This window comes from Heteronotia binoei, chromosome 12 (assembly GCF_032191835.1).
Source record: "Heteronotia binoei isolate CCM8104 ecotype False Entrance Well chromosome 12, APGP_CSIRO_Hbin_v1, whole genome shotgun sequence".
Lineage (NCBI taxonomy): Eukaryota > Metazoa > Chordata > Lepidosauria > Squamata > Gekkonidae > Heteronotia > Heteronotia binoei.
In genome coordinates this window covers 57,978,192-57,990,796 of record NC_083234.1, presented here as the reverse complement: position 1 = coordinate 57,990,796, position 12,605 = coordinate 57,978,192, and the positions used below count along the sequence as shown (strand labels likewise).

General features: G+C 42.3%; 1 protein-coding gene across 5 annotated transcripts in view; it reads right to left on the bottom strand.

Moving 5' to 3' along the window:
- The window catches only part of PBX3 (PBX homeobox 3), a 262,955-nt gene that overhangs the window by 160,240 nt on the left and 90,110 nt on the right, over nt 1–12,605 (bottom strand). Inside the window, exon 1 of one of the 5 annotated variants that reach the window (XM_060250552.1) lies at nt 10,074–10,095. The exons of the other annotated variants lie outside the window; for them this stretch is intronic. Within the exon in view, the coding sequence (XP_060106535.1) occupies nt 10,074–10,080 (7 nt within the window). The 5' untranslated portion in view covers nt 10,081–10,095. Of the gene's footprint in view, nt 1–10,073; nt 10,096–12,605 lie in introns of those variants that run through there. 5 annotated transcript variants of the gene reach the window in all.

The following is a 12,605-nucleotide window of genomic DNA, read 5'->3' as shown; positions in this document are numbered from 1 at the left end:
GCTCAACAGTCAGCATGCACAGTGAGAAAACGGTATGCCTGTCACAAGCATACGTATGAGCACATGGGCTTGTAGGATCCCCCAGCTTGACGCCTGAGGAACAGCACCCACTTCAAAGTAAAAGGAGTACCACCTATGCAGTTAAAAGCCCTCTAATGAAGGTACACAACGGATATTTCTTTCACAAATTATACCCACAACACAAATATGTTCTGCTTTGGTTTTTAACACGCACATCAACAAGCAACAAGATGTATGATACAGTATATATGACAAAGAGCTCTACAGGATTAAACCAGAGATTCATCTAAGCAACGGCTTGGTGACTGAAGTCTACTTTTGGTGCCACGATTCAGCTGTGAAATACATATAGCAATACTGAAGACAACACCGCCTCCAAGCACATTCCCAGTCACTGAAAGTTACCCCCCCCCCCCCCACAGAGGGAAAGAGATACGCAGCAAGTTTCCAGGTCCTCGCTGTCTAGGAAATAAGCACCTTACCTACCCAGTTTCCTGTTTTCAGCAACAGGAAGTCCAGCTGAGAGTGCCTCAAGTTCCCTCTTGTTCCTAATCCTCAAGTCAGTCAGGTCTGGAAAACAGGATGGAAGCAACTAGTTCCTTCTACTTACCAACCACAAAGCAGGACTTAACCCACACAACCACATCGTCAGAACAGGGGATAGCTCACATTTGGGGAATCAAGATGAGGAAAATGTCTGTTCTTTCTAGCCCTTTCTGCCTATGCAAGCTTACTTCCACCTCTGCTTTCTACTTGCCACCAGGTACCAAAAGAGAGTCAGTTGATAAAGTGTTAGGTATAGCTCAGAATAGAAAAATCTGCTGTCTCCCAAGCAGGCATACCATAAACTCATCTTTCCTTGCTTCTCTAGGCGTCCAGGATCACCGCAGCCATCCCTCTCCCCGTGCCACTCTGCTGAGCAGGCATGGGGCTTCCCCAGCACACCCTTGGATGCACCCAAACAGCAAGGGAAGTTTCATACCTGACCTTTGAGAGGCGTGAATGAATTGAGCAAATTGTGTTTCACAGCTATTTAAGCCACATACAGATGCCTTTATTCCCCATCTGATTTTTAACATGGAGGAAGAGCAGGAATAGTCATCACAGCTTAATAAGAAAAAAGAGTAAGCCCACAAAATATCCTAGTTTAAAACAAAACAAAAACAAAAAAACCCACCCTTAACAGCAAATTAGCTCGTCAACTATTTTCAGTGCTTTGCATTCTTCATAGAAAATAAGAGGAAGAACACACCGAAGAAAGCAAGTCTTTTCCCAGTGAAAACTACAGAACAGCTGACAGAAGCCATCCTCAAATTGCTGCAAAGTAGCAGCTGTGCCCTCTCATCAAAATATATTTAGAGATTTTTAAAACACATCTCAATGGCTTCCTGAGCCTGGTATCCCCATCAGAACCAGGAAGCATGAACTAGGGCATTTGGAGGAAATGGCAAAGGGGAGGCACACCTCACTCCTTTTTCCTTTTTTTTATAGCTGTAAGTTTATATAGTGCTATTTTTTAAAAAAAAGAAAGAAAATTTCACAAATGCCCCCAATGAGTTTATACTCAGGCTCTGCATGGCAAATCCAGTACTTAAAATACATATTTAAAAAACAAACAAAAAACCACCTGAAACATTCATTCATAGAACAGGACCATTAAAAAGGCAGATTAATAGCCTGACAGTTCAAACAGCTTCTCTGGAGCCATTAGGCACCATGGTGCAAAAACGTACTCCGGGCATTTCTGAAAAGAACATTAATGGCATGATGGACTGTAACCACGGCACTCCCATACACCTGGATTTATGCTGTTTATTTGGAATGCCTATATGCACCATATGCTCAGCAAATATTTTTATGGAAGCAGTTACTGAGCGTAAGGATCACACAGCTGGTATGGGCTTCCTGCCCCAGGGAGGGAGAGAGAGAGAGGCAAGACCATCTCCTGGAGAACAGAGGTAGGATGTGACAAAACACACACACATACACACACAAAATCTCCTTCTGTACAGGAGAGTCGCCTTCAACCACCCTGTGCAATGAAAGGCAATGCAGTGCCTTCAGCAAAAAACACGGCACCTGGAGGGGGGGTGCGTCACGTCCTTCAGCAGCCCTCCTGAACTATTTTTAAACAGCTGATAAAATTGGAGAGGCTTGTATTTAAACTGTGCCAGTCTCAAGGACAGGAAGGACAGTGATTGCAAAAAGTGACACACCAGGGAAGGAAGAAGCTGCACCAACTTAGCTTTATACTTCCTGCCCACCAGCACTATCTACTGCTGACATAAAGGAAACATACTTTTGTCCCAGAATCTCAGGAATACACAAGATCAACCTGGGAAGTAAGAAGAGACTGAAATCAGGTTGGGTCCACTCATATGAGCAACCAGAGTACAGTTCCAAGATTTTAAGTGTCAAATCAGATTTAAAAGAGCAATGTTTAAAACTCTGTGGTCTGAATGTAACCATCTAATGCAAAACAGCCTCTAGAAGTCTGACTAATGCAAACAGAGGTAACTCTATACAGGTATAGAGAGTACAATGAACAAGGAATAACTCCACATTTGTCTCCAAGTGCCCCTGCTGAGGAAAGATGGGAAAGAAGGAGGCTGCAAGTAAGCACAATCTTGGTGGCCAACCCCTCTCCACTCACCTTTTTGCCCAATGTGCACGCCAGAGAGGGGCTACTACAATAGCTTGTACATTTAACCATTTATACACCATTTTCTCTGGGAAGTAGCACCTGAAGTAGTGTCCACAAATACTACAACCCATAAACTAGTAGTAAAAGCTATTGCACCAAAGGTTATTTCAAAAAATGAATGCATCCTTTTGAATATTCTGAGTGTTATTCCAGAGATCTGAAGCCAGGATTTCTGAGTCCATATCCAAGGAAGAATCTCGTGGCACTTTAAGAACAGCTTTATTGTGGCAGAAGCTTTTGTACTGTACTGTCAGTCACATGAAATGTTACCCTCATTGTCATTGGACAGATTAGATCAATTAACAGATGGACATTTGGGAGTCTTCTTCTGAATATAGGTAGCTATGTTTATAATAAGCCTACTCTTTGCGAAGTACTAATAGCCATGCCCAACATATCAGAGCAACCCCAAATATGATCTCAGGAAAAACTACTCTGATTGGCAGCAGCTCTCAAGTCTTTACCACCACCTGCTACCTGACCCTTTTAGCTGGAGATCGCACCTGATACATTCTTCATGTAGAGCGGGTATTCCGACACTGAACCACAGCCCTTCCCCGGGGTGCATTCCTCTCAACACCTGTAACAACCTCTCACCAATTTATTTCTGCATGGAAGTTTCATTTTTAAATATTGTTTTCCACAACCAATAAAATCACAACTAAAATCAATTAGCAATAAAAATCCAATACATAAAACCCAAATTAAACACACAAAAATAACATCACTTACACCCTCCTCAGTCTCATAAATCTAAACAACTTCATACTTCCTCAACAAAATTCCAACATCCTAACCTAATCATCATAATTTTTTAAAAAACAAAAACATAAAACATCCAGACTCAGCATTAGACAAATTTCCTATTTCAAATATTTTGTCAAATACCTGCTGAAATAATGCCACCTGACAAATCTCCAAACAGTGGACTTACCTGAAGGTTTCTTCTCTTCAGTGGGGCAAAGTCATCCAAGCTGGTTACATAGTCATACCTCCTCTTGCTCCAGGCAGGGTCATGCAAATTTTGTATAACTCCCAGGCCAGAGTGAGGTTGCCCTTTCAATCATCATACAGTCCAGCTCCATATCTGCTTATTGCCTTGCTAGTTGATCGCAGTTTTGTTTTGTATTCAGGAAAAGCAGAGCTAGGCTCAAGCATCCTGCTGAAGCTGCGGGGCTATCAAAACTGGTAGAACAGCCTCACTCTGGCCCAGGAGAGTCATAGAAAATCTGCAAAGCCCAGCCTGAAGCAACAAGAGCCAGTTTGGTGTGTAGACTCTAATCTGGGAGAACTGGGTTTGATTCCTCACTTCTCCACATGGTATGACCTTGGATCATAACTTGCGTCCGAGTGTTCTCTCTAGAGCAGTTTCCATCAGAGCTCTCTGTTGTGGGGAAAGGAAGGGAAAGGAGACTGTAAGCCGCTCTGAGACTCTGAGTGAAAGGTGGGGTATAAATCCAATCTCTTCTTCTTCTGACCAACTTGGATGACTTTACACACTGAAGGACACCAGGCCTGGGCCTGTCTAGTCCAGGGGTCGCCAAACTTGCTTAATGTAAAAGCCACACAGAATAAATGTCAGATGTTTGAGAGCCACAAGATATGAACGTCAGATGTAGGTAGGTAGGTAGCAGTATTCCCTCTAAACTGAGTTAGTATGAGCTAGCTCAGAGTTTTTTAGCCTCCGGCTCACACACATTTGTCTTAGCTCAGGAAGGATGGTCCTAGAACAAACTAATTTACGCAGTAGTCAAATTGCTCACTCACAACTTTAATGCTGGTAGTTTACAAAGTACAATTTTTGCTCACAAGACTCTGCAGTTGGGAGGGAGGGAGGAAGGAAGGAAAATAGACGAGGAACAGAGAGATGAAAAGAAAGCAACTTTAACTTTAAATGCTGGCCTGCTTGGCTTGGCGGAGTGATTATAAGAGACAAATGTCTTCTCCAAACTGGCCAACGAGGTGGTAGGGGCTTTGAGAGCCATACACTGGGTGTGAAAGAGCCGGTTTGGCCATCCCGATCTAGTCCAACTCTCATTTCACACAGTCGCTAATGATCAGGGCACAGGGCCAAAGCCATCTCCTGATTTTGCCAGCTATCACTGAGTTTCAGAGGTTTACTGCCTGTGAATGTGGAGGTTTTTTTTACTCACCATGGCTATCACTATTTCCACTAGTAGCAAGTTCCACAATTAAATTATGTATTGACAACAGAAGTATATCCTTTTGTTTGTTCTCTACCTACTGCCCAAATTCATTGGGTGCCCCTGAGTTCCAGTATTAATGGACGAGAAAGAAAAAGCTCCTTCTATCCACTTTCTCCACACCATGCATAATTTTATAAACCTCTATCACGTTGTCCCTTTAGTCATTTCCTTTCTAAACTAAAATGTCCCCAGTCCTGCAGTCTTTCCTCATAGGAAGGGCTCCAGCCCTTTGATCATGTTGGCTGCTCACTTCTACACTTTTTCCAGTTCTGCTCCTTTCTGAGATATGACAACCAGATCTGTACAAAAGATTCCAAGTGTGGGTGCATCATTGTCCTATAGAAGGGCATTACAATATTGGCTGTTTTATTCTCAATCCCTTTCCTAATAAATCCCTGGCATGGAGTACCCCTTCTGACTGCTGCCACACACTGGGTCAACATTTTCATTGAGCTATCCACCGTAATTCCAAGATCTCTTTCAATCTTGGTCTCAGCCAGTTTAGAACGTATCAGATTCAGAATGTATTTAGACTCGGTTTTGGTTTTTGTTCTTTTGCACTGTCAGAGAACAATGCCAAAATTACATTAAAACAGTTCATCTAAATTCCATGGTCCACCATGTTAAATGCACTAGACAGAGCCAACAATAACAGAGAACATTTCCCTTGTCCATTTGTCATTAACCAGGCCTACTAAAGTGATCCCTGTGTCCCATATCCAGGCTGGTAACCAGATTAAAAAACATCAAAGGAAGAAGTCTCATTTAGGTGAACTGAAGGTGCTCAACTACAACCCTCTTAATCAACTTGTCAAACTATAAAAGTAAAGGTAATCCCCTGTGCAAACAACAGTTGTTTCTGACTCTGGGGTGACGTTGCTTTCACAATGTTTTCATGGGAGACTTTTTACAGGGTGGGTTGTCATTGCCTTCCCCAGTCATTTACTCTTTACCCCCAGCAAGCTGGGTACGCAGGTCAGTGTTAATTTGGCATTATGGGATAAGTACCTAAGATGAATAGGTCATTTCTGGTGCATACCAATCCTCCTGGGATCCAGTTTCAGCTACACCTTAACTTCGTCAAATGAGATTCAATCCAGATATTCAGATGCAAGTGAAAACTTGGATCAGGGATGTGTCAAAAATACTTACCTCCTGTACAAAAAATATGCAGTCCTCAGATTCTCACTCTTTGCAGCAATTCATCTGAATAGGGAAAAGCCAGTCCTCCCTGAACATGCACATTAATCCTGCCCCATCTTCCATTTAGTAGAAACTGAAATTACTGCAAAGTATAAGCAAAACACTTCCACCACCCATCCACCCCCAAGGTGTGTGCATTTCTCCATTCTGTTCTCCTGTACAGCAGATTCCATTTACCCCTTTTCACCTGGGACAAAAATAGATGCCTCATGTTCCATTTTTAAATTTATTTTCTGCAACATAATGTATTAAAGCATTATACATGTGACAGCCCTTTAGGAACACTCTGTATAATATGAGACAGGTTTCTGTTGCAAAATCATTTAACCAGTTATATGCTGGCCTTCCACATTCCACCAGCTGGTCTGCAAAAATACATCAGAAGTGGTGACTGAGGAAGTCCTAGGTATCTGAAGAGGTACGCATGCACTTGAAGCTAATACCCAGAATAAAACTTTGTTGGTCTTAAAGGTGCCACTGGACTCAAACTTTGTTCCAATGCCATAGGTAGTTATCGCTCTCTCTCTTTTTTTTTTTTTATGGAAATGGGGTTTTGGTAGCTTTGGAAAGGATCAGACGAACCAAAACGAACATTTTCACAATGACACACTTACTTTCTGACGAATCAACTGTGCTGGATAAATAGGAGCTAGTGAAGGCTCTATTATGTTATCACCCTTGAGAATTCCCTGTAGAACTTTCCCTTTTCTGACTTCACTATAAAGAAAACTAGTCACCATCTTGAAAAGCATTGAGGGTATACAACCCATAAATGATTATGTCCATTAAGCTCCAGATCTCAGGTATCCTGCTGATCCAGCACTGCAGCTTACCAGACAAGCATGCCTAGAGATTCCAAAACAGCATACCAAGTATATCTAGGCTTTTCTGGAATGTTGACCAAGATTGGAAAAAAACAACCTGAGACTTAGTGTGGAGCACTGTGGAGGAATAAAGAGTTTAACCTTGCACGATTTTTGTCCATCTGTGTTGGAAACTGAGCAAAAAAGCCAAATTAGATTTGGGGGGGGGGGGGGGGATCAGAATTGGGTGTTGGATGTGAATTATGTTACAAGAAAGCAAAAAAAAAAAGCATATGTGGCCTTGTTGTAAGCCCACAGTGGTGTTTCTGGCTTTTTATCAAGGGGCTATAAGGAATGTTCAGCTATTACAATCTCAGGATACTCTATTATTTCCGTGATGCTCTTTTTCTCCCCACCCCCATGCCCTCTATCCTCAGCATTTTCAAATATAGGTTCCCTGTTTGATGATGCCTTTGCCTCAAAATAGTCTGCAGTTGTTTACCCAGGGGTAGAGCTTCAAATATTATATTCTCACATTTTCAAATCAGCACAGACACCTGAGACAAGAAGTGTCCCCAAAGCTGCCTTCACAGGCTACATGCTGGTCACTCTTTCTTGTCAAGACTGATTTATTACCTTCTTGCTGTTCAATTTCACATTTTGTCCTCATCATATCCGTGCCTCATGATCATTCCAGGCTGACCCTTGTAGGGCAGGCAGGGAATATTGATAAAACAATTATCTGTTAGCCATTCATTTGATTTTCCATTTCAATTACGGATTGCACAAGGCAAAAGGAAAAAGATTGCATCATTGATTTTTTTCCCTACCTTACAACAGTAAAGAGTTGCTTTGATGGTTGTAAAATGAATGCAAGTCAACCATGCTTTTAAAGGTCATACGGTTTCATTTTACTGTATTTTTTTTAAAGACCCCCAAAATATGCAACTGTAAAGGCTGGAAACTGGGTCGGCAGATGGAATAACTAGACACAACGCTTGAGAAAAGCCTTGAAAAAATTAACGGCTTAGTAACACAACTCACCCAAATGTGGTTACAGTTAATCTGATTTACTTCATCCTTTGCAAACTCTACTGAATAATTTCTAGTATTTATGAGGAATGGTCTGAAGGCACTATCCCTAAGCAGGTCTAGGCTTGGCCAGTTTCTAAGATGAAAGCCAGAAAGTCCCACACACAGTGCTGTGCACTTTCTGAAAAAAGGTCAAGATAGAAATGAAGATGCAATCTTGGGGGGGGGGGTTGTAGAGTAAGACAAGCAACTTTGCCCATACTAAGGCAGAAAAAGGCCAATATGGAATAAACCAGAAGGAAACACCAGTGTAAAAATATGAGACAGATCCTGCTGAAGTAATTACTGCAGAGGTTAGAGCTGTTCCTGGTTTTGCAGAGGTCAAGAGAAAACGGATGTAGATAAGCATGGAGCAGAGCAGATCTCTAGTCAAGAGAGGGTCAGGGACGCCTGGCTCTCTAGCCATTAGTCTAGAAGGTTCTGTGCAGAGCACAGTTTCAGAAACACTACCTGCTTGCAGGACCACATAGAGATCCCAAAGCAGCAACAACAGTTTAACAAGCAATATAAAACATCATAGGAAAGGCCTGCTGCTGCAGACGTCCTCTTGCTGCAACGTACTTCTCCTTACATGCGAATAAAGAGATCAGAACACATCACAACTAGAAAAAAACAGGCTCTGGCTCACTCTGAATCCCCTATTCTGTTTTGCTGGCTGCAGTATAGCATGCTGGGAATTTCTGTTCAGCCTGTGCAATCTACAGAGAGCCAAAGAGAGGCCATTATCCCTTGCTAAACATAACTATGTTAAAATTTCACCTGAGAGGATGATAATGTGCTCTCGCCAGCCAGTGATCCAGGACGGTCACACATTCAACAGAAACGGTGCTCAACCTACTACACTTCATTACGGTTCAGCGCCTAGTACAGCTCTAGGGGGATTTTCACATGGTCGACCTTAAGAAAAGTTCAGCCTTTGATCAAGGTTTAGTGCTCCTGGAGTAGTGGTGGTAACAGGAAAGGGTTTCCATTTTCTGTGCCATAAGGTGCTGGTGTTGATCTCCTTAAAGCCCTGGAGTTTTCTTCCAAGCCTGGATTACGCTTCGGCAATTAAGGTAATGAACTAGCCGAGGTAACAAGGCATAATGATCTCTTTTGTCCTTTGAATTCTTATGAACTTCACTTGTTCACAATGAGGAAAAAGCTTTGCATTCCCAACTAAACATGCTGCACGCAGCTTAAAGCTGCGTGCGTGTTTAAATGATTACTTCCATTATGCCTTCATGGTTTGACGTTTTTAATTTAAAACACCTGTAATATTTAAGCGTACCAAAATACCCACACTCTGAGAATGCTAGCTTACACGCTCGTAATATTTTGACACCTCGCAAGATATTATTTTAATGCCTGAAAAGATAATGTGATGAATCCACTGATAATACATCAAAATATGTGTATGTGGGTCTATGTCTCACTTTTTAGTTACAAAACAGTGGATTCTCACAAAATAAATAGAAAAGAACATGAGACAGAGAATGCATGTGCAGATAATTGAGATACAGCATAGAGTGAGAACAACAGAAAGACCACTAGAGTATTTACTGCAATCTACTAAGTGCTGCTTCTGCGCAAGCTCCATTCATTTCCAGAGGGGCGGTGCTGGAGAAATGCATGGTAGCGCTCAGTGGGCTGTACAAATTGTCTATCTGACCACAGCAAATGCAGTGGAACTCTGACATCCAATCAAGTCGTTGTAAATTAACATGCATGTTTTAGAGGGGACTCTGAAGATGGCAAAATATGAAACCCTCTTTCCGTTTTTAATTTGCTTATTTAGAAGCAGCTGGTCTACTAGATATTTTAAATTTTATACTGCCCTTCCCCACCCCCCAAAATCTTTTGCATGCTATAAACCCTTTCCCTGTGCTTTGCAGAATCCACTGCACTCTGATCTTTCATCTTAACACATTCCCAGCCCCAAATTTCACTTCAATCTCACCTCATCTCTCCATACTACATTAACCCCTGGCAATTGCCTTCCAAATGACCCCATTAAGCTGTAATTGCCTCAGCAGGCCTGCACTTTCGCTTGTAATTCTGTACCTCTCATCTCCCAGACGTTCTCTCAGCATCATTTCATGTTCTGGCTCCCTTCACCGAGCTCAGCTTATGACCTCGCTGCACCGTGGCCGAAATGACTACTAAAAGCATCACGGAGACGGAATTCCATTACTTATTTTTTTAAAAGTTCTCCGATGCCCCTAATGTAATATTCTTTGGGGACTGTTGTCAAGGATACCAAGCACCAGCTATTAAGACCTTTTGTTTCCCCAAGGCATTTTGTCTTTTATTAATAAATAAATAAAGATAAAGGGAAGCTCATTCTTCCTCTTCTTCTCCCTCTTCTCCCCCACCCACTCCAAATTGTTTGAGAACATTACAGACTGGAGTCAAAACACAACAAAGGGAAGAACAAGTATGTTCCATACTAGAGTTACCAAATTTATTTATACCCACACACACATACACGAAGTGCACACCAAATCTTGTAAAGGTATATTTCTGCAATAAACTGCATGGTCATGCCTGCAATGAAGGGAGAAGTTAGCATCTAAGCAGATGCAAAAAAAGCAGATCGGGGAATTTAAATAAAGTGCTAGTACTATTGTATTTTCCCCATCAGCACAAGCTACAGGTTCATCAGTGTACAGTGGAGACAAATTGCACAAGAGAAACTGAAACTACTTCTTCAATGATAACTTGCAGCTCAAATGCATCAAGAAAGGGTATTCCACACTGATCAATGTGCTGCAGCCATTCAGAAGACATGTACATGATCCAAGCAAGCAGCAACATTTTATGGTCTCAACACTGATATGATGACAGCACCTCATCTCCTTGTCCTCTACCCAAAGGCTTTGTTAGGTGAGGATTATTTTCACTCCTGACTCCATCATTCTTTCTGGGAATAAACATAAGGGTGGATTAGGCACAGACACACCCCAACACAGACATTCAGAAAGAACTAAGCCCATCTTTCCATTTACTTATTCCCAAATTGCAACAAACCACATCTTCAGTTTGGCATTTCCTCCGCAGACATCGGCCAGGTGAATGCCCCTAATTGGCTTGTCACTCCTCTTAGCTCTTAGTGGTTGAATGAGCATTTGTTCATAGTCCCAGTGGTTCACATTCTTCTTTGCCACAGTGCTTTCCAATGCTCAGGGCAAACCAAAGGTTAGTTTGCCAGTTGTAGTGTAGAGTTCAGTGTTGCCCAGGCCGGGTTGATATCCTCATTCTCCATTAAACTCACTGGCTGTCCTTGAGCCAGCCACACTTTCAGCCTAAGCTACCTCACAGGAGTTTTATGAGGATAAAATGAAAGGGAGAATGACATACATCACACAGACCTCTTTTGAAGGAAGGGTGAAATAAAAAAAATCTACTCAGTCATTTAATCCTGCCAAGGTATCTTTTTTTGTTGTTGTTGACACCATCAAGTCACAGCTGATGACATGCCCCCCCCCACCCGGGTTTTCAAGGCAAAAGACCTTCAGAGGTGGTTTGCTATTCCCTGCCTCTGCATTACCACCCTGGTATTCCTTGGAGGTTTCCTATCCTGCTGACTTAGTTTCAGAGGTCTGATGAGAGAGGTGGCAGAGTTCAGAACTACTACCTGGGTAAAATGGCTCTCCTGATCTCAAAATGACACCAGAGAGATACACGGTCACCTTGGAGGAGGTTAAGCGGAAACAGACAGGAACTTGCCCAAATCTACCCAACAAATTTTAAGGCTGAGCGGGTAACTGGACTTGGGTCTTTCTTACACTACCTGCTACACAGAAAAGGGAGAACCATGGTTTAAAGTTAGGACTATTCAGGGCTCTTTTTTTGTAGAAAAAAGCCCAGCAGGAGCTCATTTGCTTATTAGGCCACACCTCTGACATTACCACAATTTCCCACGGGGGGGGGGGGGTTGGTAGAAAAAGCTCAGCAGGAACTTATTTGCATATTAGGCCACACCCCCTGACCACAAGCCAGCCGGAACTGCATTCCTGCTAAAAAAAAAAAAAGCCCTGGAAATATTCACACCAACATTTCTCGGGGAAATGGAAATTAGAATCATAGAATCATAGAGTTGGAAGGGATCTCCAGGGTCATCTAGTCCAACCCCCTGCACTATACAGGAAACCCATATACCTACCCCAAATTCACAGGATCTTCATCGCTGTCAGATGACCATAAATTATTTCATTCAAGTTCACAGAAAAGAAAATATAAACTCATGGTGAATCAAGACACTAGAATTGCTCCCCAGCATAGCAATGACCCACAAGATTCTATGCAGTAAGCTGGAAGAGTATTGAAATCAACAATATATGCAGACAGGATCATTTACAGGACACTGGCACAAAGCTGAAGGATTTCCACATATGAGCTAGACCTTGTATGTAAGCTGGGGGGGCGGGTTTGAGGGAGAGATAGAAAGAAAGAGGCTGACTGTTAAGACAGGAATTCTTTTATGCATGTAATGCTTCTGAAAACTGATGCCATGTCAACGTGAATGTGTTTTACAGTAAAATTGAGTGTCATAGCCAAAGTGGATTCAATGTTTCTCTGCAGGCTAGTGCAGCT